The sequence below is a fragment of the Bombyx mandarina genome, chromosome 08 (genome assembly GCF_030267445.1).
Source record: "Bombyx mandarina strain Sakado chromosome 08, ASM3026744v2".
Taxonomy (NCBI): domain Eukaryota; kingdom Metazoa; phylum Arthropoda; class Insecta; order Lepidoptera; family Bombycidae; genus Bombyx; species Bombyx mandarina.
In genome coordinates this window covers 13,474,386-13,499,945 of record NC_143215.1, presented here as the reverse complement: position 1 = coordinate 13,499,945, position 25,560 = coordinate 13,474,386, and the positions used below count along the sequence as shown (strand labels likewise).

At 36.0% G+C, this 25,560-nt stretch overlaps 4 protein-coding genes across 6 annotated transcripts in view; 3 read left to right on the top strand and 1 right to left on the bottom strand.

The window, feature by feature from the left end:
- The window catches only part of Zdhhc8 (zinc finger DHHC-type containing 8), a 30,355-nt gene extending 23,498 nt beyond the window's left edge, over positions 1 to 6,857 (top strand). The window contains exon 9 of one of the 2 annotated variants that reach the window (XM_089729252.1): positions 1,127 to 6,857. In XM_089729252.1, coding sequence (XP_089585378.1) covers positions 1,127 to 1,499 — 373 coding nt within the window. In that variant the 3' untranslated portion in view covers positions 1,500 to 6,857. Of the gene's footprint in view, positions 1 to 1,050 lie in introns of both variants that reach the window. The other variant, XM_028174324.2, reaches the window with a different exon arrangement.
- A 2,029-nt stretch (positions 6,858 to 8,886) lies between these two features.
- Positions 8,887 to 11,318, top strand: RpL27 (ribosomal protein L27). 2 transcript variants are annotated; one of them, XM_028174261.2, is made up of 3 exons: positions 8,887 to 8,991; positions 9,340 to 9,569; positions 11,092 to 11,318. In XM_028174261.2, exons 2-3 carry the CDS (start codon positions 9,351 to 9,353, stop codon positions 11,275 to 11,277), a joined length of 405 nt encoding a protein of 134 aa, XP_028030062.1. In that variant the 5' UTR covers positions 8,887 to 8,991; positions 9,340 to 9,350; the 3' UTR covers positions 11,278 to 11,318. The 2 variants fall into 2 exon arrangements, with proteins under 2 accessions (XP_028030062.1, XP_028030063.1); XM_028174262.2 differs by having other exon boundaries at positions 8,942 to 9,069.
- Positions 11,319 to 12,205: 887 nt separating this feature from the next.
- On the bottom strand, positions 12,206 to 21,881 carry DCTN2-p50 (dynactin subunit 2). The gene is made up of 9 exons (XM_028174311.2): positions 21,675 to 21,881; positions 21,403 to 21,605; positions 21,173 to 21,308; positions 19,753 to 19,859; positions 18,624 to 18,740; positions 17,887 to 17,962; positions 16,431 to 16,589; positions 14,850 to 14,946; positions 12,206 to 13,817 (listed from the first exon to the last, which is right to left on the bottom strand). Exons 1-9 carry the CDS (start codon positions 21,708 to 21,710, stop codon positions 13,633 to 13,635), a joined length of 1,116 nt encoding a protein of 371 aa, XP_028030112.1. The 5' UTR covers positions 21,711 to 21,881; the 3' UTR covers positions 12,206 to 13,632.
- Positions 21,882 to 22,605: 724 nt separating this feature from the next.
- On the top strand, positions 22,606 to 24,444 carry LOC114242967 (B-cell receptor-associated protein 31). Its single transcript, XM_089729251.1, has one exon. The coding sequence runs from the start codon at positions 22,870 to 22,872 to the stop codon at positions 23,542 to 23,544; it is 675 nt and encodes a 224-aa protein (XP_089585377.1). The 5' UTR covers positions 22,606 to 22,869; the 3' UTR covers positions 23,545 to 24,444.
- The last annotated feature ends 1,116 nt before the right edge of the window (positions 24,445 to 25,560 follow it).

Genomic DNA, 25,560 nt, shown 5'->3' with positions numbered 1-25,560 from the left:
CAAAAAAATATTAGTTTTTTTAAGCACCATGTGTGATTTTTTATTTAAAAATTATATTGCAAGAATTACTTCTTTTGGAGCTTGAAGGGATGCATGAGTTATTATCGATATGTTTATCGATGAAATGTAGATATAGCACAGTACTATTAGATAATGAAATGTGTTTTTTTTTTCTTTTTATTTGCAAGCTGTTTTTTCACAAAGGACCGAAGGCGTAGCGCAACCCACTGTACAATGGCCGGCTACCAACGATTGTCTATGGTCGATCTATGATCATAGACATTGAGTTGGATGGTAACGCGATTTTTTTAGTAACCAACATAATTTTTTTTTGTTATCCTGTTAAATGTCAATAAAAATAGTTAATAAATCCAATATGAATTTGACATTGCATTCACGGGGTTGTTTATGGATTAGTGACGCACGATCCGACATCGTTTAGTAACTTTGCAGTGTTACCGCTAGATGTCATTGCTATGATTTAAGTACGTTTGAAATTGTTTATTATTTCGACCATCCGCCATTTTGTGCGTTGCACTATGCTTGTAAGGTGTCGCTTCTTATCCTGTTGAAATATTAAAGACTAACATAATGTTTTTTATTATTAATGTTTTAACGTTCCCGTATTGAATAAAATAGAATTGACAAATGATTAATTTCAACAGGATAAAGTACGCGATGCAAACGTTAGGTAGCAGCTTGTCGTAACGTAGTAGTGTATGTATTATATTGTACAGTCGTGGCATGTGGCGTTGGCATGATCCCCGCAGCCGCAGTGGCGGGCCGCTCTCGGACCCAAAGTTCGACGTTCAGAACCCGGTCGATGCAATGCTGTTGTTGTTTCGCTCTTTGTACACATAATCCGAACGGATCACATGTATTTCCGTAGTTAAAAAGGGAAGCGGTCGATATTAACTGAGTATGTGCCGAGATCGAATGTATCTTGTCTCGGGATAATTGAAGTCATGTTCTGAACGGCGAGTCCCGGGGCGGCCGCCATCGCACGTGCAAACGCTTCGCCCCGCAGCTCCCTTATCCTTCTGTCCGTAGGCCGGACGATAACGATAGCGAGGGCTCCGACGAGCTCGCGCGATTATACCCCTGACCTGAGCGCCGCGCCCGACAGGTCCAACCCGGGCACGCCGACGCAGCCCCGCCGCCCCGACTTCATCGGCGTGGGGCGCGGCTCCCCGCAGCGCCGCTTCCTCTCCGAGGGCGAGCTGCTGCGGGAGCCGGCCGAGGACGTGCGCGAGCTGGCCGCCTCCCCGCAGCGCGGCGCCTACGCGTGGGCGGAGCGCGGCGCCGTGCGCGTGTTCCCGCCGCAGCCGCCCGCGCCCCGCCGCCCGCGCGCGCCCGCTGCCCCCCCACCGCGCGCCGTGCGCCCGCTGTCCTTCGTGCGCGCGCTGGAGATGCAGGACCAGCTGGAGGCGCGGGAGCCGTCCGCCGAGCCACCGGACCGCGCCTCCGTCTACGACTGCAACTACGAGATCTCAGTTTGAGCCGCAGTGTTGTGTTGTTGAACGTTCCGATGGTTACGCGGACTATTAAAAATTATTAATACTCCGTGTTTTCTATATGTTTCAAATGCTATTGTCGGACAGTAAGTACCTAACGGAATTGACATTGAGGCTCATCTGCCTCTCGTGTGTGTGTGCCGGCGCTACCCGAGCCTCGTTCCACAGAGCGCACGGACCGGACAATAGTTCAAGGAACTGGACCGTTGTGGAGTTGAATATGTGCCAAATATTGCGTAGTCACGGTTGTGTAGCTTAGCGCACGCGGTGGATGGCTCTCCCCCTTCCCCCCACTTCCCACAGACGTTAATTCTTCGAACTTTATGTCAAATTTAAACTTCGATGAGATTAGCGACCGGCCCGCCCCAGTCGTTGACGAACTCCGACGAATGAACCTTCGAGCTCGACATCGCAAAGGACACTCGACGAGTGAAACTTTGTAAACGAAAAATAACAACACAACTGAATATAATTTGTTGCGTTTCAATTACATTAAGAACGTAAGACTAAATTATACAAGTAAATTAATGATAATGACCTTCGAAATGACTGGGAAAATACATATATAAAAATAAAGGGAACGTTTTGTTTAAAATTCTGAAAATGTTGACGGCATGCGATTGCGATGACGTTTCGTAAGTCTGTGGTCTGGGGCCAATTGGGCCAATATTAATAATCATTATTCTTTGTAATTAAGCATTAGAACAATGAGTTATCAATAACTATACAGTATGAAAGCGCGCCTTATACTGGCCTTTTGTTGCATAGTAACTTGAAGGATTGTCGACAAACAGACTTTTAGCACAAAAAAGAACTCAGTAAAATGGCGCTACAGTCTCATTTCATACAAAAAAACGTACTTTGATCCTTTTAGCTTCAGGCCACAGAATTGGTTGTGTCAAGAAAATTAAACGAACAATAATATAGCAAATATTTGTCAAGAGAACCATGAGGTCGTACGTAACACTTCCAAAGAACATTTAAAAGAAAACTTACAAATCATAGTTTCGAATTTAAGGACACGTCCTCGCAATAACTTTAACGTGCGCCCTTCTGGTTATGTTGAGGTTGCGTGTTGTTACCCAATTTGATTATAAAATTGATATATTTTCAAATTTTTCGATGCATGCCAAGACAGTGGGCACTGTTGAAATTTTGTGAAGAGATTTATTGTAAATATTATTTAAATAAAGAGATATAATAAATTTAGTGGGTAAAGGATGAAATTTGAAGTTATCACTATAGCAACACATAAAAAAAGATTTTTTTTGGTATTTTTTGACTGAAGTTAATTCAAAAGTTTCGTGACTTTAATGACGTATGTACACAAAATATGTAGATTGTTGACAGTTTTCGATTCGTTATGAAGAGAAGATTATCATTTTTAGGTTATATTTTTATTAAGCCGCATAAAATTTGACTGATGATAGCGCGAACTATTAATTGAATGTGATTTTAAATTTCATCCTGCTAATGTGTCAAGCGAACAATAAACCATGCTTGTATTAAAAACTGATATATACAGGGTGTCCCAGAAAGAAACGATAACCCTGAAGCACCTATGAGGTGCTATTGGGGACTCAAAATAAAAAACAAAAAAATATTTCTTAGGTAGTACCCAAATTAAAAATAAAGAAAAAAATACCAAAGTACATGATTAAAATTTAAGTTCAGATTAACTTTTATAAAAAATTACACTAGCTATCCATAGGATTTCGTGCATAATCCTTAGTAGAATAAATAGTCCATGTAGAATATTATAAAACCAAAAAGCCTATGGGTTTCATTTATTAGTAGCTGTTGTATATTCCAGAAACGCACAGCAGTATGGAAAATACCAACTTTTATTTTTAAATACGTAATTTCAGTACTACTTGAGATTTTTTTATTTTATTTTGTGTCGCCAATAGCTCTACTATGAGGTGTTTCAGGATTGTCCATTCTTTCTGGGACACCCTGTACGTGTGTGTTCGGACGCGCTAATTACGGAATTACCTGTTTTATTTGACTTATTTTCCTTGAAACTTCCCATTTATTGGGGAAAACGTTTCCGTCACACTTCACATTGCGACCGAAATTACGAGTCTTTGTGCGAGTGAAACCGCGACGCCTTGTTAGTTTAGCTAGAAACGGACCGCTAATTAATAATAATCAATATTGACGGTTCAAGATTAAAATTTAAGCGATATCAATGTGTTGTGTATGTGTTTCTTACCACAGTAATGTTTCATGGGAAGTTTTAAGCGGAAAGATGCCTGAACGGACTTTGCTAACTAATAACAAAGACTAGAATTGTACCAAAAACCCCGCAATGTATTTTACCGAAGATTTTTGTACGACGCGCAATGTAACACAACGCGAGAGCGTTCGCCAGCCGTATTCTGTTAGCAATGTTTACACAGGCATTCGTTGGTAAGACATTATCGCTTAAATTTGAATATAATTTCAACTTTACCTCTGGAAAACATTAAAAATGTATCCAAAATGTAAATGTCGTTAATAATAAATATAGAATTCTTGTCGCTATCCCTCCAGTAGTTAAATGCAATGTTGCCGTATCCAAGTATATGACGTGTTGCCAACATTAATAAAATAAACCAAAGGTTTGGGCGTTTGAGTGAATCGAATCGAAAGATGACATTGATTAAATTTTAATTAAAGTAAATTTAAATGACAATGCTAAATCGCTTGATACATTCCCAATTGTATAGAACGAGGTTAGACTAGTTATATGATAATTATTGTTTTGTTTTTAAGACATAGTTAATGTAAATATCTGATGTGAAGAATGTAAAAGAATAAGAACAATTTTTGTATAGAGAACATGTGTAATAGAATTGTTGTGAATAATAATTATAATGATACATATATGTATATTAAAAAAAAACAAATGAATATTATTAATCAATATTTTATATTTATTTCATTTCTGTGCCAGTAAATGCGTTTTTTGTTTTTTTTTTTTTTTAGAACATACATATCAGTAGCGTGTTTTAGTTTGCACGTGGTTTTTTAGAACGGCCTATTTTTTTTTCACTCGTTTCATTACAATGGTTTTCCGATTCTCGTAAAATAATTATTGATCACAAATGATATGCAATGATGAACCAATTTGATTAATAAATACATTTTGTGGTAGGAACGTAGGATTTTTTAAACTTGTTTCACAAGATGGTTGTTTTTGGAACGAAGTTCCTTAAGGGACGATGCGGAGGGGTACCCTAATAGGGAAAAAACGTCCGTAACGTAAGATTTTTATTAGTAATGCACACAGTGTACGACTTAACATTGTAATAATGTACAAAAAATAACATTGTTTATCATTCATTGACCACGATCTCAGAGCGTTCGTTTGCGCAATACACTAACTCTTATGCAAACAACCGTGAATGAAGTGTACCACAATAAGTTCGCACGTTATCGAATGACCGTGGGTTGTTGCGAAAACTTCAGTTTTATTTTCTTTATACTCTCGAATGAAACTTAAAATAATAAGGAACTTCGTTCCTATCCGGTGTCCCACGACACCACACATATTTTTTATTATTGATTATGAACTAGAGACAGAAATTGTACACGAAACTTGATTTATTTTCAAAACCGTATAGTCAATATTCACGCGAGATTCTTTCTTCAAACAAATTCTATCGAATATGTTATTCTTGTTTTCATTTTAAAGTTATTTGTGATTATGATTGAAAAATTTACTTGAATTGGACTCCACGTATTCTGACTTCCTTACACATTCCGTTCCATTTTTTTTTTCTAATATAAATTACTAGACAGACTAATGTTATTTTATATATATATATATATATATTGGCGCGTCAGTTTCGGAACGTGCTCTCGTACTTAATACTAATATTTTCTGAGATTACCTTGTGTATTGGATTTGAAATTATATTTGTAAGTCATCGTGTGAGTAAAACTACTATTGCAGGTGTTCAAATTTAAATGTTCGCTTTAAAACCTGTTTGGTGTTGCCATGATAACGTTCGCTTCGATTTTTTTTTCATGAATCATTCTAAATTTAACCCTTAAATTCGTTTGCCAGCCTTTATTTACTTATAGGCTTTAATTTTGTATCTTATCATTATTTTCGATACCAAATTCAAATTTTTCGTCAAAAAAAATTGTTTTATCAGTATTGAATGATTTTCACAATGGCAACTTAATTGGGGATGGTGCTACAAATCAATTTAAGGGTTAAATTGTAATTTAAGCTTCAACGTGTAAGGCCCCCGTTTCTAAAGAACTGTCCATTGTTGTGTGCATAAATTGCATAATAATAAAATATAAAGAAAATTATATTGTATAAAACAGAATTTAATATAAAGGTGTCATTTTATTTATGTGTACAGTTAACCATGTAGTTTAGATGAAATAATCTAATGCAATGTTTAAAAAAAAACAAAGCAGTGTGGCCAAGAAGAAAACAGGCAAAATGCTGAAATTGACACCAAATTTTTAGGGATTCATCAAGTAAGGTAAAAATTATTATATTTTCTTTGTTTAATGTGAATAGGCAGAAGAAAATGCGGGAAACCTGATAGATAGTGGTCACCGTCACTCTCGCGCACGTGGATATCTAGAAGGTAACTGAGCCTATGTCTTCCCTAAAAAACTCCCGAGTACTTTATGGTGAATGAAGGCTTGTCAGTGGCACTTAATTGCTGAAATCGTTGAGTGTCGGTCAAACAAAGTATTTACGAAAAAACCTTTAAACATTGCATTACGATTATCATGAGATCTATTGTACAAATTGTTCAAATTATCATAAATTTGATTCGTTGAAATCATTAACGTGTTGCAGTCAGTATTCGTACCCCGATGTAAATGTATATTTCGTTCGTATTAATATACTTTATGTACGATTTAGTTTTAAAAGTAAACCAAACCTAAACTTGTATAATATGACTTAGTACCTAATTATTAAGTCATTCACTGCTGGATTTTTTTATTTAATTCCCGAAGGAGTAACTAACTGTAGTGGAAAAACAAACGATTTTAGCGAATTTTCTGTTGTTAAAATATCCTCATTCAGAAAGCTGTCTTCCAAAGACAATGTAAAATTATTATGCAAATACAGCAGGAAGCAAAGGATTTTTTTCAAGAAATTCTAATTTAATTATTCACTTCTCAACTCTATGTGAACTTTAAATTCATCTATATGTGTTATATTTGAAAGAGTCCTGCACTGCAACACTTGCACGTAAAGGCTAGGTTGTACCAATGCAAAGTCGTTGATACTGTATATTGTGACAAGTGTTTTATTTTTGTATTTTGATAATGTTTGTGTATATAATTTTCTTATTTTATTGATATTAAATTCAATTAATCAAATTTTGTTTTACTGTACTACTGAGTCCGCGCGGGTGGGTACCACCAACCCGCCTATTTCTGCCGTGAAGCAGTAATGCGTTTCGGTTTGAAGGGTGGGGCAGCCGTTGTAACTATATTTGAGACCTTAGAACTTATCTCAAGGTGGATGGCGCATTTATGTCGTAGATGTCTATGGGCTCCAGTAACCACTTAACACCAGGTGGGATGTGAGCTCGTCCACCCATCTAAGCAATAAAAAAAATGGGCTACCATATTTGGTAATTCTCGTAGTCTCTTATTTCTTTGGAAGGAAAGATGGATGTTTACCCAAAGGCGTTTTCATGACCTTTCGGATATAAGCAAGCTCGGACTTAGTCGAAAGGGTAGAGATTTGCTAAAGACTACCTGAACGTCTCCTGAGGCCTAAAAATTTGATTTGCGAATGAGTCATGCTACAGGGTCAAAATTGCGATCGTTTTCAAGATATAGCAACAACTTAGTCAAAGCTATAGGTTATGTATCGCTTCGAGCTCTTTGGCGAGTCGGTGACCTGTATTTTGGTCGCTGCTAGCGTTAGCAGAACCGTCCAACATCACCGATAGTAGAATAGGTGAATTGGTCAGGACTTATCTAGGGCGACGACGGAGGGTGGCAGCTCGGTGAGCCAGTGTGTTTAGAGCGAGTTTTTTAACGTTCTCGATTGCGTAAAAGCTAACTCAAATTTCTATGGAGTTGGAACAGCACCCCTAGCGGCAAACGTCGGCAAGCGTTCGAACTTCATACATATTTGAGTTAACTTTTACGCTATCGAGAACGTTAAAAAACTTGGTCTAAGCACACTGGTCAGTGGTGCCTACTATAAGGGCACTATCGTGTTACATTGCTGATAATTATGAAGGCGCCTATAGAGACTATCTAGATATGAACGAAACCTACTGACGCTGCCTTCTCACGGATAAGTTCAAGATGCAGATAATCGATGCTCTACCTTCCTTACCTAAGAAATCGGGATTGTAATGTTCGAAGAAAAGGCTAACTACATATTACGAGGATTACAGTTTACTCTGCTTGCCAACGGGGAAAGCGGCGCATCTCGGACAGACTACACTAGGGACATACGGCAAACCTACTTTAATGTTTAGGTAAGATTATTTGGAACTGAATAAATTCGGTTGCTTCGGAGGCCTTGCCGCTTTACCAGGACGGGTACGCGAATTCGAAGGTTCGGCCGAAAGGTGAGAAACTCAATGCGCTGTTGCTTTAAGGATCTTTGGGCAAGCCCCTTACTGATGTTGTTGTTGTACCCTGCTGATACATACGGACCTCACAAGTTGTCTCCATTTGACCTTATTTTGCGCTTGCTTCTTGACCTCACTCTAGGTCACGTCCTCATCTCGCTCTCCACGATGCGTCGCCAAGTATGTACAGCCCCTTGTACATGTGTAATATTATTTGAGAATTTAAATTATACTTAAGCTTTGTGTATTTTTTTTATTGCTTAGATGGGTGGACGAGCTCACAGCCCACCTGGTCTTAAGTGATTACTGGAGCCCATAGACATCTACAAGGTAAATGCGCCACCCACCTTGAGATATAAGTTCTAAGATCTCAGTATAGTTACTGTATTGTGTAGTAGTAATTCTATTTTTTTAACTGGAAAGGCATATGTATCATACCATACAACGCAATCTTTTATATTTTTTTTAATAAAAAACGATAGATGTGTAATGAAATAAAATTGATTAATTTGAAACATTAATCAATTGACATGAAATAAAAGGAAATGAAATGAGATGAGATTATACGGGATGAAATATAATCTCAGTAAAGTGGTGGTTATTTACTGAAATTTTCTCAGTGGACTTTTTGGAAGACCCCGAGCAGTTATGTCCAGCGTCTATGTTTCATTTTCCCACATTTGTGCACTTTCACAGATATTAAACAGTTAATAAATCACTGTTATTACACATAATTATAAAACAATTCACACAACTTCGCTCCTCACGTTCCCGCCAAAAGTTCTGAGCCGATGCTGTAATCGGTAAAAATGGTAAAAATCGAGATGTCTTTCAACTGTCAAAAAATCAGCTGTCAAATTGGAGTAAATTTGTTAATGGTAACACCAATTCTTTCTATGTCAACGAGTAAAGGGAATGTGAGTTTTGTATTTTGTTGTATACATAATCTCGAAAAATCCATAAAATTAGTTTAAAAATTAACTAAAAACGTACAAGTATGTTAAATTTGTGAGATACTTATAGTCAGAACGTGAATATTTTTCCATCTCACTGCAAACTTTTACGTAGAAACTGAATTTGAATCTGTGTTATTCTTACATTTCAATTTGTTTTCAGTGCATTACATGTGATTTACTAGTAGATTAAAACTCAAATAGCAATCACGAAGTGTTTAAGCATAAAGGAGTGTTAAAATAGTCTTATTCCTTGAATACTGGTGGTAAATTTGTAAATACCAATCTTAAGGTTAGTTTTGTTTTTCTCAGATCCCTCCAAGATGGGTAAAATAATGAAGCCGGGTAAAGTAGTGCTGGTCCTAAGTGGCCGGTACGCGGGTCGCAAGGCTATCGTAGTCAAGAATTACGACGAAGGTACCTCCGACAAGCCATACGGGCATGCCTTCGTCGCTGGTATCGACAGGTACCCCCGGAAAGTGCACAAGAGGATGGGAAAGAATAAAATCCACAAGAGGTCCAAGATAAAGCCTTTCGTCAAGGTAAGATTCTCTTTTAATATTGATTTAAATTAATGGCTGGTTAATTGATATGAAACCATAAAACCATATTTAACTATTATAAATAGATAAAACTGAAGTTACTAAGACCAAAGCTATTTAAAGGAAATATTTTGAAATTTTATTAGTACTACTTTTAGGGTTTAATCTCGTGTTGACGGTCGGTCGTCTGTAACCATGAAAACTAAAAGTATTTGAAATGTTAGATATAATATCATGATAGTAAAAAAACGCAAAATTGAACCAAATTAAAGGAAGGCTTAATTGTGTGTACAGGACACTCAAAAAGTAAACAAAATATTATTTTAAATTTAATACAAACCAGGATAAATGCAATAACAATTTTGGGCAACATCGTCTTCATGATTGAAAATGATATCAATAAGTACATATTGTACTGAGGCTCCAAATATACTATAAAATATCAGGTGTAGTTAATAAAATTGACATGGGACTGGTCAGTGTAGCAAATCTTGGTCGAAAATTGTGTCCAGCAATGGATTTTTATTAAAATTTATAGTAGTTTTGTGTTATTCTTGTGTGAATAGAAGACATGAATGAAAAATTTACAATGGAGCAGCATTGTTGTGATTTTCCAAATTTGTAAAATGCATCTATTACTTAATTATCAATTAACTTTAAAAGATCTTTATTATGAAATATTTAACTAATAAATGATATGTGTTTTGGATGACTACAGATTTGCTTTTTGTAGATTTAAATACTGTGTTTTGTTCAGTTATTATATTAGCTTTGGCAGATATACCCCAGCCCGAATAGTGTTTAACATATTTACCATAATATTAATGCAGATACTTAACACGGCACAAAGGCCCACGGCTGTGTGATGTGAATCTCAATTGCATTTGCATAATTCCATACATTTTTAAAGAATGTTTCAATGTTAGAAATTAGGAGGACTATGGTATTTGTAGAATGGGCACTCAACATACCCTGACACTAATTGAAAAGTATAATTGAGGATATTTTCATACTAAAACAGAATATTGCAAGAGGTAATAAATACTGTGATGATAAAATTACTTTTAGAGCAGCTAGTAAAGAAAAGGATTCATAGTCCCTTAATGAATTAAAGAATTGACAATTATTACTTAGGGTTTTAGAGATTTATATTAATTATAATAATATAAAGGCGAAAGCTTGTAATCTTGAATTTGATGAACAATCTTAAACAGAGGTTGTTAGTGATTTTCCTAGTCTACTGTTCTTATTTTAGTTTAAATCAACTATTATACATGCTTATGGCTCTAATAAAGAATTAAAAAAAAACTATTATAAGTACTGATGTAATTGTTTCAAAATTTTTCTGTATTCATGTATTTTCATGTATTAAAAGTGCAAGTCTTGAGTTTCTTAACAATTCTCAGTATTGAAGTACTGTTGTAATAACTTTTTAGTTTTAAAATTTCCATCATTATTAGACTGCATTAAAAGGTTTATCATTGCTGTATAGTTATTTGAAAATATCTGTGTTCTGTTTCAGGTTGTAAACTACAATCACTTGATGCCAACACGTTATACAGTTGACTTCAGTTTTGAAAAATTCAGTGCAAAAGACCTGAAAGACCCCGCGAAGCGTAAGAAGTTGCGTTTCAACACGCGAGTACGTTTTGAAGAGAGGTACAAAAGTGGGAAGAACAAGTGGTTCTTCCAGAAGCTTAGGTTCTAAGTGTAATTTTAAAAGAAAATAAACATTACGTGAGTAATGAATACATTGTTTTATTGCAAACTGAAACCACCTATCCACTATTTACATATTTTTTTTCATAATAAAGTTTAATTAAAACCTTATTTGTAAGGAATGTATTGAATTTTTTGACATGTTCTTAGTATCTCTTTAATTTTTGCATTACTGGCGTTTGCTTAAAAAGAGTTTCCCTTTAGTGTCCAAAGCGCTAAGATTTGTCCTTCAAAGGATTGAGAAGAGCACAGTCGAAAGACAATGTCTTGAGTTTGCTTCCCTGGCATCTCATATCCATTAACTATGAACGAATGACCACTACTCATGTCTCCTAATATTGGTTTTCAAAAACGAAATAATATACAATTCGCCTTCAATACATCATAGTTGAATGTGTCAATTCTTGTTTAGTGCAAAATTTACACTATTAAAATAAACATACAGCCTGGCCCTTGTCAGTTCTCGCTACGAATACTTATGCTGGTGGTAGGATCTCTTGTGAGTTCGCACGGGTAGGTACCACCGCCCTGCCTATTTCTGGCATGAAGCAGTAATGCGTTTCAGTTTGAAGGGTGGGGCAGCCATTGTAACTATACTTGAGACCTTAGAACTTAGATCTCAAGGTGGGTGGCGCATTTACGTTGTAGATGTCTATGGGCTCCAATAACCGCTTAACACCAGATGGGCTGTGAGCTCGTCTACCCATCTAAGCAATAAATAAATGAAAAGAATACGCAAAATAAGTGTTGATACAAATGCTTGATGAATTTTATTATGAAGAGACTGAAACAGAATCATGTAAAAATCTTGACCCTACCTTAATTCCCAGTAAGACAAAATGTAATAGAGTGATCAGGTATGATTTTAATAGGAGTACACATGCAAAATAATTTACAAGTAATTAATAATAAAACAATTTCTCTTCATAATCAATTTAATTTAATAAATAAATCTTTTAAGCTGTCTTTAAAATACAAATATTATCATTGTTAAGTGATATATGTTCCATCAAACATGTAATAATACATTTCGAATCTGGCACTAGCTCATAATTAAACAATAAAATATAATTTGATCAGCATTTCTCAGAATTGTTTAAAATGTGCAGTTATAATGTGTTAAGGGTACATACAGTGTGTGTTTATTGAATATTTTTGTGTTTTAGATATAATAAATATTGGAGATACTAGGGTCTACACCATCAATGTACATACTCTTTAAACTGAAGTTATTACCAACATTTGAACCTATTTAAAACTTTTTTAGTAGCTCGCAATATCTTTGTCATAATTGAGTCGACTATTATCAAAGCCGGCAATCTGACTTTTGGACAATTATTGGTAAATCAGAAAAACGAATTATTGATTTTGTATTCCATTGGCAGTCACAAAACTCTTCGGAACGACATCTTAGATAAATAACAGGTTAACTATTAACCTTTATTTAATGCAGGTTTTGAACCGTATTCTTTGAAGGAGACGATTATATTCAAATCAATCTGTATTGACATATCAATAACATTTTTTTGTCCAAATGCACAGATTGCCACCTTTGATAATAGACGACTCAATTAAGCCATTAGCTGAAATTTGAGCATTTATAAAACCCATTCTTTGCCTATTTGGTCGCATTGTTTCGTTCTGAATAGAATTTAAGTACAAGAAAACAATTTAAGTAAGAAACATGTGATATGAAAAAAATACTGCAAGAATTGGATTTTAAGAGGTAAGTTTTATCTTTAACAAAATGTACAATAGTTAGTTAACTAGGTCTCGAACCAACAAAACGAGACCGACACAGCGATTTAGGAATGTGACTTGCAATTTCTACGTAACTTATTTTTAATGCTATTTATATTTAATAACACAATTAAACATTCTATTACTAACAAACACTGATTTTGTTGACCAAAATACAATTTCTACTAATCAAGATCAGGCACTCACATAGAAGCACAGTTTAAACTAAAAATTGGCCATTGAGACTGATTTAATTTTTCTGACAAAGCATAATTCTGCCTTTTTAAACACAAAAAAAAAGAATTCAAAACATTCCATAACTTAGCTTGCCATTATTTCATATTAATCCAATGTTATCCAGTATAACAAGATTGCAAAATTAATCATTTTACCCTAGGCGTAAATTTAAATGCGGTAAACTTCAAGACGAGGGTCAGTGTAGATCAGCTCGTCAGACTCTTCATCTTCAGGACTTGATTTCAGATCGTTGTCGAGTTCAGTTGTTCAGCTCCAGCGTTGAAACAAAGCGAGCGTGGTTCCAGGGTTCCAGCGTCCACAGTAATTATCGCGTGAAGTAAGAAGGTATTTACAAAACTCCGTCTGGTTACGAAGCCTGCGCCAACTTCGAGATCCTCTCGTCCAGTTTCCGTATCTCCTTGTTGAGGCTGTTCACGTTCAGCGCGAACACTTCCTGAACGCTCTGCAGGAGCTCCCGGTTTTTGTGGACGCCGCCCGCAATACTGCTCTGCAGCGACTCGAGCTCAGTCAGCGACTTGCCGAAGTTACTGGCTGTTGGAAATTTATTTATGTATTTATTGAAGTCAATATATATCTATGTATATGCAAAAACGTTGTATCCCTCTTTACTGGTGGTAGGACCTGTTGTGAGTCCGCGCGGGTGGGTACCACCACCCTGCCTGTTTCTGCCGTGAAGCAGTAATGCGTTTCGGTTTGAAGGGTGGGGCAGCCGTTTTAACTATACTTGAGACCTTAGAACTTATTCTCAAGGTGGGTGGCGCATTTACATTGTGGATGTCTATGGGCTCCAGTAACCACTTAACACCAGGTTGGTTATGAACTCGTCCACCCTACAAAGCAATAAAAAAAAATCCCTTTTTACGAAAAATGCGCAGACGGAAGAGTATGAGATTTTTCACACTTATAGAGAAGACGGAGGAGTATGAAATTTTCCACACTTATAGAGAATATAGAGAAGAAGTGCACAATACTATTTTTTTTTTAATAATGCCTAAAATATACATTAAATCAATAAAGAAAACATTACACACACAACCATGTATTTGACACAACACATATATAAATATACTTTTTGTTTATTGTCAATTATCAAACTTTTGTTAGTGTTTAAAGTCTGTGGCCAAATTGAGAATAGATAAATATTATTTTTCTTTATTATTATTTATGCACAGTGTAGTTTTGGCAAAATCTTTGATATAGATTATTTAGGAACAATAGTATTTGACAATAGAACCATAATAATGTTTAAACATAAAATTTCAATTGATTAAAGTCGAATTTCCACTTCTGAAGGACCACTAGTCCTAATTAATACATGTCTCACTCAATCTCATGCACTGATAAAGTGATTGCCTAGGGCGCTCTGTACCTTTAATCCGCTACTGGACATGACACTGGGGAGTGGGTAAGCTAATATTATTTGTAGTTATTATGAAATTGCCGGTAGGCAGCCGCTTGGCTCTGCCCCTGGCATTGCTGAAGTCCATGGGCGACGGTAACCACTCACCATCAGGTGGGCCGTATGCTCGTCTGTGTACAAAGGCAATGAAACATTTTTTTTACCTTGATGATGCAGAGCCTCTAGCGCTTCCATCCTTTCAATTATTTCCGAATGTGAAATACCTTCAATTTGCTTCACCAATTTGTACAATTCGTTAACCTGTTTGAAATAAATATAAATGATTAATTTAATAATGAAATATCATTCCATTTTTAACTTCTTTTATAGTCGTACGGCACGTAACTTGGCAAGAGTCGTTAGAGGCGCAGAAGTCGTTTTTTAGGTCTCTTTGGTTGTCAAGCGGGACGCAACGTTCCGAGCGCGCGATTGGTGAGTCAGTCGACCCTCCCCTCCCGCACCGCGTCCACGTTCCGTTCGCTCCCGATTACACATGCGCCTACTAAATTGTAGGAACCCTTTGTTTATATTGAGTTTTTGTTACGAGTTGTTATTATTGTTTTAAATTTAATTTTTGTTACGAGTGTTATTCTTTTAAATTTGTTTGCAATGCCAGGACCAAATACCAATGACCATATAGTCGATTCAGTCACTGAGCGTTTTATTATTTACGCCAGTGACGACAGCGACTCTTCGTTATGTCAACGATGAGGAGCCAACTCCTTCCACCAGCTCAGGTGCTATCATAAATTTAATCCAAGGGGTAGCATTATTAGAAAATGATAGTGACGACAGCGACACATAATTTTTAATATTAAGTATATTTTTTTAAATAAACTTCTTAACTTTTAATTGTATTTTATTTATAACACCTAATACACTTCACGAATTCCTCTCTTTTCTTTAACTTTCTTCTAAACACACAGGCTTAAAAACAAATGATGGCAAATAAAAAATTAAATTATATGCGAGCAATAAAAGTGACCATTTTTTTGTTGCAATGTGCACTAAGCGCGACATTACCCCCACTACATTTCATAAAAAAAGATTAGGCTCTATGGTATGATACTTTTGCCTGTCTAGTTGGAAAAATAGATCTACTAAAGAAATACTCTATCGAAATGTCAAAATCCACTAATTTGTAACTCGCACTCGCCCAAACGTCATTCGTGGTTTTTTTTTTTTTTTTTTTTTTTTCCTACCTAAGCTGAGAGCCTTGAGAGGCTATATCAGCGTAACCCTAACTTTTGTAGGTGAGCTCACGGGGCTCAAACCTGATGACGTTGCTAACACGATCCCTAGCAAGAGTCGTGCTTCGCAGAATCTACCACCGGATCGGAAACGCGACCCACTGAGAAGATCCGGCGAGAAACTCAGTGGGCTGTGTCTGAGAGTTAATTTACTCGTCGAGCCCTTCGTCGCAAGCGACGGGTTCGACGAGAACGGTGACCGGATACGAGAACGGTGACCGGCGACGAGAACGGTGACCGGCGACGAGAACGGTGACCGGGTAAGGTGACCGGTGAATTCGTGGTACTCACTTCGGTAAAATTATTACGATTACGAGATCACAACGTTAATATGAACTCGCACTCACAACATAACACCGGGTACGTTTGCCGTTAGGGGCGCTGTTCCAATTGCATACAAATTTGAGCTAACTTACTCGCTATCGAGAACGTTACAAAACTCGCACTAAGCACACCAATAACTGCACATCAGAAGCAACCAATAGGAGGTCTAACCTTCTCGTCGAGTTGCGGGTCGGCGGGCGTGAGTGCGGCCCGGAGCGCGTGCACGTTGGCCAGCAGCGCGCCTACACGCGCGTCCGCCGCCGCCACCTCGCCCGCCCGCAGCGCGCCCGCCTGCGCCGCCAGCCGACACGCCGCGCCCGCCAGCGTTGCCTGCACGCACACGGTATCACTTAGGTCGTGGACACATCGCCTTTTCGCATTAAAATTAATTTCCAAAAATATTCGAAATTGAATTAATATGTATCACCAGTATTTTTCTTATAAATACTGTTAAAAGAGCGTAGTTTAAGTATTAGTTTTTTTTTTAGTTTACCTATATTTTGAATACTATTAACAAAATAATACATAATTTTATAGAATTTAAAAGACAGATAATGTAACTGGTAAAAAATAAAAAATAAATGTTGCAAAGATGATTAATAATATTATATTAAAAATATCACATGTTAAACCTTTATAACACTCTCCAGTAAAATTATTAAGTTTTGAGATTATACAGTTTTAATCCGTCAAGAGGACATGTCTACGGCGCGGCGCCGGCTACCGTGTAACAGCACGGCAGTAACAATCGTTTCCAATACAGTTTCTGTCTTAACCCACGTTAATCGCGAAAAACGTATTATTCTGTTCTTGATGCTTATTAATATGACGAATGAAGAAAAAACAGAATCAAAAAAATATTGGGTGAATCCATACCTTTCTATAATGAACCATGATGGAGGTTATTTTAAGAGGAAATATGAAGCGCTGAAAATATATGTGTTATTAACAAATTTTACGAATATTTTGCGGAGCAGGAGCAGTGTGCCGTGTGTCAGCGCGGTGCACCGTACACCGTAGACATGTGTCCACGCCCTTACGCGCCCATTCGCTCAGCGTCGCCATAACGAACCAATCGAATTAGCACGCGAATTGCGAATGCGTAACTATACTGAGACCTTAGAACTCATATAGTTTTTTACTGGTGGTAGGACCTCTTTTGAGTCCGCACGGGTAGGTACCACCGCCCTGCCTATTTCTGCCGTGAAGCAGTAATGCGTTTCGGTTTGAAGGGTGGGGCAGCCGTTGTACTGTTACTGAGACCTTGCAACTCATCTCAAGGTGGGTGGCGGCATTTAAGTTGCAGATATCTATGGGCTCCGGTAGCCATTTAACAACAGGTGGGCCGTAAGCTCGTCCACAAACCTAGAAAAAAAAATTGGACCCTTGTCAATTTTCATAACATTAATCTTTGATGACCACTCTACGAAATACACTCTTTGACTGACCCGCCATATTGGTTCATTACGTCGTAGTTGTTAGAATAATGTCAAAATCTAACCGTGAATATATAAAGATAATAATGTACGCTCGATCGTAACGTTTGTCATTTATTGCCAGAACCCAAACTGAATGGGAATCGTTTCCATTGTCACGAATTACATTTTACAGACAAGTATCAGCTCACCTGTCCAGTGGCAGCTTGGAGCCGTCGGAACGCCTCCTCATCCCTCACGCCGGCAGCCTGCTCTAATTTGTGTAATCTGTAGATTCAAAGTGAAATTGAAAAAAATGTAACTCTTACTGGTAATAGGACCTCTTGTGAGTCCACACAGGGAAGGTACCACCACCCTGCCTATTTCTGCCGTGAAGCAGTAATGTTTCGGTTTGAATAGTGTGGCAGCCGTTGTAATTATACTGAGACCTTTGAACTAATATCTCAAGTACGGTGGCGGCATTTATGTTATAGATGTCTACGGGCTCCGGGGTGGGCTATGAGCTCGTTCAACCATCTAGGCAATAAAAAAAGTAACTCACAAAATTATATTAAATGTTATTTAGTAGCAATAAGTAGGGTAGGGCAATATATCTTGCTCGGACAAGTACCGTGGTCCTATGGGACGGCTTGTGAGGTCGGACAGATGGTTGACAATACGATTGAGACGTCGACCTCATGTCTCAAGGGTTCATGTCAACAAGTCTTATGAATTCCGGATACATTCAAAGGCCGGTGACAGCAAATACAATATCATGCCAACGAACCTTCCACAATACAATACATCATATCCGGTAAGACAAAGTACTCCGGAGTGCGCAAATGTTCATCAAATCGTTATTTATTGAACTAGGCTACTTTTTGATCTGCTAATATTATTTGTTGGTTATTCACAATAGAAACTACTTAATGTTTGGCTATTTCGTTACCTGTGCTCAAGTTGAGCCACCCTTGTGGTCTGCGCGAGGCTTATTTCAGGCTTCAACTTCAGCTGCGCCGTGATCAGCTCACCCTGCTTCTTCCTGCCGTTCGACGACAGGTACTCCCTGTAATTACAGTTCGATCAATTTCCACTTTTGACAAAAATAAAATATATACAGTGTATTTTTTCCCTATTTTTAATTTGGGTATTACTTAAGATATTTTTTTTCATTTTGAGGCCCCAATAGCTACTATGAGGTCTTTCAGGATTATCCATTCTTTCTGGGACGCCCTGTTTATATTATATTTGTTAATATTTATTTAATAAGCTTGCAACATTATTTACTGACTTAACACCCATGATTTCTTTTTTATTATGTAATCAACTTTGAGAAATTTAATGAGATCTAAGTATTAAGAGTAAGACGCAATGTAAGTACTATAGAGATTTGTCAACAGCCTTCAATCAGGAAGGTGATTTTTCTGAATGAATGCTTCATTGTTTTTTGAACAGCATAAAATCATATTCGAAACGTCATTTTTTTCCCTACCTATGTTGATATAACCTTGATAAGTTATACCAGGTTAATCGAGCGAGTGGGTGAGCTTACCGTACTTTAACCTGACAAATTTGCTACCATTAGCCCTAGCAAGAGCGCTACGCAGAATCTACCACTGGTTGGGAAACGCGACTCACTGAGAAGATCTGGCGAGAAACACAGTGGGATGTGTCTGAGGGTTAATTTGCTCGCCGAACCCCTAGTCACAAGCGACAGGTTCGACGAGAACGGTGACCGGTGCTTGAGGTACATAAATGCACCAAGCAAACATTATGCAACTGCATTATGAAACTAATCAATTCGAACTCGTACTATCTATATATTTAACAATATTAAAATTGATATTTGTGTGTTTTGAACATTGCTTATCTGTTTGACTAGAAACTTTGTAATTGTTAGCAACTTCGGTGAAGGTTCTTGCCATTGTTACATTAATGTAAGACGATTTTATTTTAAAAATATTTCATGCATTTAGACGTGGTCGTAGCGGAGCGTGGCTTGTTTCAATGAGTCTATTGATAAGTAAAAGACAGATAAATCCGAATTGCGATTCTATTGTAAAAATAAATCTATTTACTTTAGTTTCTCGGCCTTAGGGTCAATTTGTTCTCCTTCTTCAAGTTTCAATTCTTCCAGAAGTTTCTTCGTTGTGTTGATTTGTACGGCCAACTTGGAGAACTCTTCCTGCACAAAAATGAACCATTTTGGGGGTGTCATAAACGCAAGACCGCTTCATTGCTTCACGATAAACTGGCCATCTAGCAAGCGATTTAACTGCTGTCTGCAACTTTGTATTTATGTATATAATACTACAACAATACATTTATGAATAAACTGTACATGTATTCAATTATATTTAAATATCTCAGACAAACTTATTTTAGGTTTATTAAAAATTACATACTAGTAATGTTCTATGACAAATTTACCAGCGAATTGAGAATAAATGCAATTCCTATAAAAAAAATTAAATTATTTGTGGACTACACATCTCTGATCTCTACCAGACAGAATTTGAATGCTACCTCTCTAGGTAGATCAGAGATATGTCAGTCTGCATTTTAATATAAAAAAAATGATCTTAAGTTATGTAATTATATAGTAAGTTATGTAATCTGTTTATTTTACTCATTCATCATTCATAAACTATGTTATTTCAATGAGCAACTATTATTAAAATATTTTCTGCCAGAATACTGTTTAAATTTAGACCATGTGAGATATTTTTATGACAATAAATAAAAGATCATTCATATAATTGTGTCAACAGGTATCCAGTTACATTTGTTGGTTGTCAATAGAATAAGTTATTTTTGTTAATGTCTAATAACAAAAATAAAACTCAAAACATTTTGTATGAAAAATTTGAATTGGATATTTTTGGATGGAGTTGGATATTTTTTTAAGTTGTGTGTTTAATCAACAAACTCAATGATAAAGAAAACTACTTCTTGCAATGGCTGCGAAAAGTATTTTAGTTTTTTAAATTTAAATCTAATGCTTGTTCATATTGAAAACTCATGTATTTGAGTAATGTATGCTCCCTTTAAAGTTTCAAACGTCAGTGACTGTTCTCATCTAGAATGACATGGTTGTCTGTGTACTTTGCAATATGTTTAATATTATGTTTACACTTTATAGTAGAACATACTTACAAACCTACATACTGTTTTCACTTTTTGATGATATAATAAATTAAAATTTTGAGACAATTATCCCAGTCAAGTAAGAACAGAACAAAATATGTATTCTTGAACTGCCTAAATATAAGATTGCATTTATTTTAGAATTTACAAATTGTTTTAAGATTTTGCAGCTATCTTGTATAAATAGATTTAACAGGTTCTTAAAATGATTTTTACATTCCACTGTTCCTGATATTTTAGTGCTTGCTTGCTACGACTTCATTAAGTAGTAGTTTGTTTAATGTTACGATTGGACAGTCAAAACAAAATAACTATAAACTTTCTAGGTTGCTAGTATGATGACAATTTTACCTTTTCACTATCGCCAGCTTTGTTTTGTTGGTCAGTGACATCTTCGAGGAGTTCAGAAAACTCACATCTAAGTCTATTGTATCTTTGTAGTGGAGTCTCCGGGTCACCTTCAGCTGCTAGCTCCCATTCACCAACTCTAAATAATTAAAAATAAATCTGGTGTGTATAGATAAGCCTACTTTGATTAATAATAAAAAATCGAGTTTGATTTAATTGTAATGAAAACCCACCTGTAACCAATTCGAGATTTTCTGCTCAATTTATCTGAAAAATCTACAGGGCCAGTAAGGAACTTCCCTTTGAATTTATTGAAAGAATCCTTGACCGATAAGTGCAATTGTTCGATACACTCGTTCTCCTCCTCCTCATAAGGCTCCGGCTGATCGGCTTCCGGCAGATCATCAGTTTCATAAACATCGCGTTGGTCATAGGCCTACAAGAAAGCTCTTGTTATACATTTAATCTCCGACGTGTACAATATATTCCTATCGGGTATACTTACAATGCCGGGCAGATTTTCATATTTAGGATCAGCCATTTTATATATTGTAATGTTGAAAAATTAAAGGCACTAGTTTGAGAATAAATAAATAAATGTTCCGTAATATGAATCAGAAATTTTGTTTGTCTGTGATGTCACGTCAATCGAATGAAAAAAATGTGTATAGCCTATGAATCGAACATAGAGCCTTGAAGCCTTTCTTGTTTTGATCTGTAAATTATAATAAAATAATTGTGATATTTTATGAGTTTGTTATGGGTGAAATTTAAATCAAGCCATACGTGCTAATATACTTAATTAATTTACTTAATTGGCAAATTATAGCTTCAGTTTTTTTTTATTGCTTAGATGGGTGGACGAACTCACAGCCCATCTGGTGTTAAGTGGTTACTGGAGCCCATAGACATCTACAACGTAAATGCGCCACCCACCTTGAGATATAAGTTCTAAGGTTTCAAGTATAGTTACAACGGCTGCCCCACCCTTCAAACCGAAACGCATTACTGCTTCACGGCAGATATAGGCAGGGTGGTGGTACCTACCCGCGCAGACTTACAAGAGGTCCTACCACCAGTAATTACGCAAAGTCAATCGTGAACATTTGTTAAGTACGTATTTCATTAGAAAAATTGGTACCCGCCTGTGGGATTCGAACACCGGTGCATCGCTTCAACACGAATGCACCGGACTTTTAAGGCACGACGACTTCAATGTTTCAAAATTAGTAGGCAGATAGGTAATAAGGTGCATACAACGAGTCTAGGATATTTATTCATTAAATTACAAAATAAATCGTAAACTATAGAATATTATTATTAAACAATTTTCACTACCTAGTTTCAATGATTAGCACACTTTTCTGGTTACACATATCAAATTTTTCTTATATTAGTTTACTCTTTAGTTTGCTTTATCTATACAATTTAACACGTAAGCGTGCTTTGTTATAAAAAGAACTGATGTACTATTTTGATTTTAGTTTTTATCTGTGCTTAAAGTATAGTGAAGTAGTCTGTGAGATCCAAAGTCGACCGTCCATCACAGTCTGAGTCCTGAGTCATACATAGATTTTTTTTTTTCAATTATTAAATCTATCGTCACTCTTGGCCTAAGAATTTCGTCATAGTTTGTTGTTCTTCCACTATCGTTTGCTGCATTGTATAGTTAATAACGGTGTTAAAGAAATAGTGAAATCATGAGTCTGCAATGGACAATTATCGCGACGTTTCTCTATACCGAGATCGCAGTCGTCCTCCTTTTAACTTTGCCGATAGCCAGTCCGAGCAGATGGCAGAAGTTCTTCAAATCGAAATTTCTAGCTTACATAAGCGGGCAGGCATCTATTTATTTTCTGATTCTCATTGGCGTGCTAGTATTATGTCTGCTAGATGCAATTCGTGAGATGCAAAAATATTCAAATATTGAACCGTCAGACCACCAGCATCTCGACGCCGAAATGCAAGGTAACATGAGATTGTTTCGTGCACAGAGAAACTTCTACATATCTGGCTTTGCACTTTTCCTCCTTGTCGTCATCCGTCGTTTGGTTCAAATGATTTCACAACTGGCTACATTGTTAGCTCAGTCTGAGGCAAACTTCCGCCAAGCTCAGAGTGCTACCACTACTGCTAGAACTTTGTTAGAGAAGCAAGGCACTGGCGAGGAACAAAGCAAGAAAGAAATAGAAGATCTGAGGACCCAAATTTTGAATTTGGAAAAGGAACTTTCAAAAGAGAAGAAAGACAAAGAAGCTGTAAAATCACAAGCTGAGGGTTTGAATAAAGAGTATGATAGACTAGCTGAAGAGCACAGCAAGCTACAGAAAAAGCTAACAGTTTCTGGTGAAGGTGATTCTAAGAAAGATGAGTAAATATTAGACATTACAGAATGTATGAGTCTGATTTTGATGAAACTAAATGTTGTCTATGCTGCTTCTAGTATTACTGTGTTGATCTATTCTAAAAGTATATTAATATTAGTTCGTCACTTGCTATTTAAATGTTTTCAGAAAGTTGCATTACACATCTGGACTTTGGAATCAGCTTAACCAAAAACATTACTGATAATGAAATGAAAAATAAATTAACAAATTTTCATGTTCGTAGTTCATTAAACAGAAAAATCAAAATTCCAACATTGTTATATTGCTTAAATTTTATATTTACAAATCCTTAAAATTTCAAAAGTAAATAGTCTAAGCCTTAAAATATATTATTATTAGCTTTTTTAATTTTTTATTAAGATTTTTATTTTAAGCTGTTGTTTCTTAACTTTTAGGGTTTTTGGTGTTAAACATGGATTTGTGTATGACAAATGTGAATGTAAGAGTGGATCTAATTTAATATTCCTTAAATTGTGTTTTGTCAATTAGGAATAATCAGATTTTTATAATTTACTAGTATTTTTATTGGAAATGAAAATGAATACATGTTTTTAATTGAAAGTGAACACCAATCTTTTGTAGAATAATAATGTTTAAAGATATTGCATTTGTGATTAATTCTCACTTTCAATTTAGAAGAATTTGAAAACTGTAGCACAATTTTCATCCAAATCATTTTCAGATTCTTATTAACCACACAACTTCTCTCAATTGAAAGTTGAGTTCTGTTATTCAAGCCTGAGGTTTTTTTCGTTTCGGAACAGTAATTGTTCGTTCTTAATTATAATGTAAAAAAGGCATGAATAACTTTGGAATAGGACTGTTTATTATAAAAGTCTTGAATTGTTTATATGCTGGTTTGATTAAATAAAATACTTTTTTGAAAAACTGCATTTATTATATTTCTTCAAAATGTTCGAAAAACTTCCATCTACCTCTCATATTAATTTGTTTACCTCAAAACTTTTATTAAGATTTGTAGGCAGCAGTGATAGAGTGAAGTAGTAATTAATACATTTTGGTTTGGGGAAGCTGTTGTACTATATATCTGGGACTTGTCTCAAGATAGGTAGTATTTACATTGTTGGTGTCTATGGACCGCAGTAACCATTGAAAACCAGGTGAGCCGTGAGCTCCATATGCAGTAAAAAAGGCTAACCAAAGCGAAATGCATTTGGCAACTTTAAATTGTAGATTTATACTTGAATATTTTCTTCGGTTTTCGCTCCGGTGTCGGTTTGTAAAATAAAATGTCCGTAATATAAAATTGGAAGTGAATAATAATAATATATACATTATGAAACTGCAATATAATGACAATTAAAACACTGTATTTAAGGGTTCGAGCAATTTTAATTACTTAGATACTTTAACTAAACAAATAAATAAAATTGAAGTGTCTAATACAATATATTACAAATATTAAAATAACCGCTTTTAGCTACATGCATATTCATGAATGTAAATACGGTACATATACCAAAATATATTTTTTTACAATTTTTGTCTGCCTGTCTATCCGTCTGTTGCTCCGGCTAATCTCTGGAACAGCTGAACTGATTTTGATGAGATTTTCAGTGGCAGATGGCTGATGTAATAAGGAGTATATAACTAAAATTATTAAAAAATATTTTTGTCTGTCTGTCTATCTGTCTGTTGTTCCGGCTAATCTCTGGAACAGCTGAACTGGTTTTGATGAGATTTTCAGTGGCAATGGCTGATGTAATAAGGAGTAACTAAAATTATTAAAAAATAAAGTAATGTTTTGTTAAATTCCACGCGGACGAAGTCGCGGGCACAGCTAGTTAACACTATTTATGGACTTTGGTAAATGCTGAACAACAAAATATAGCCTCTCATTTATGGTCTTTCAATGCACGTCATCTTCGTTATTTTCATCTATGAATATACCGGTTAAATAACAACAATGTAATTTTGCAATTCGCGCGAAAATAGAGGTCGCTTGTATAAAGTGATGAATCGCTTCAGTCATAATACATAGCT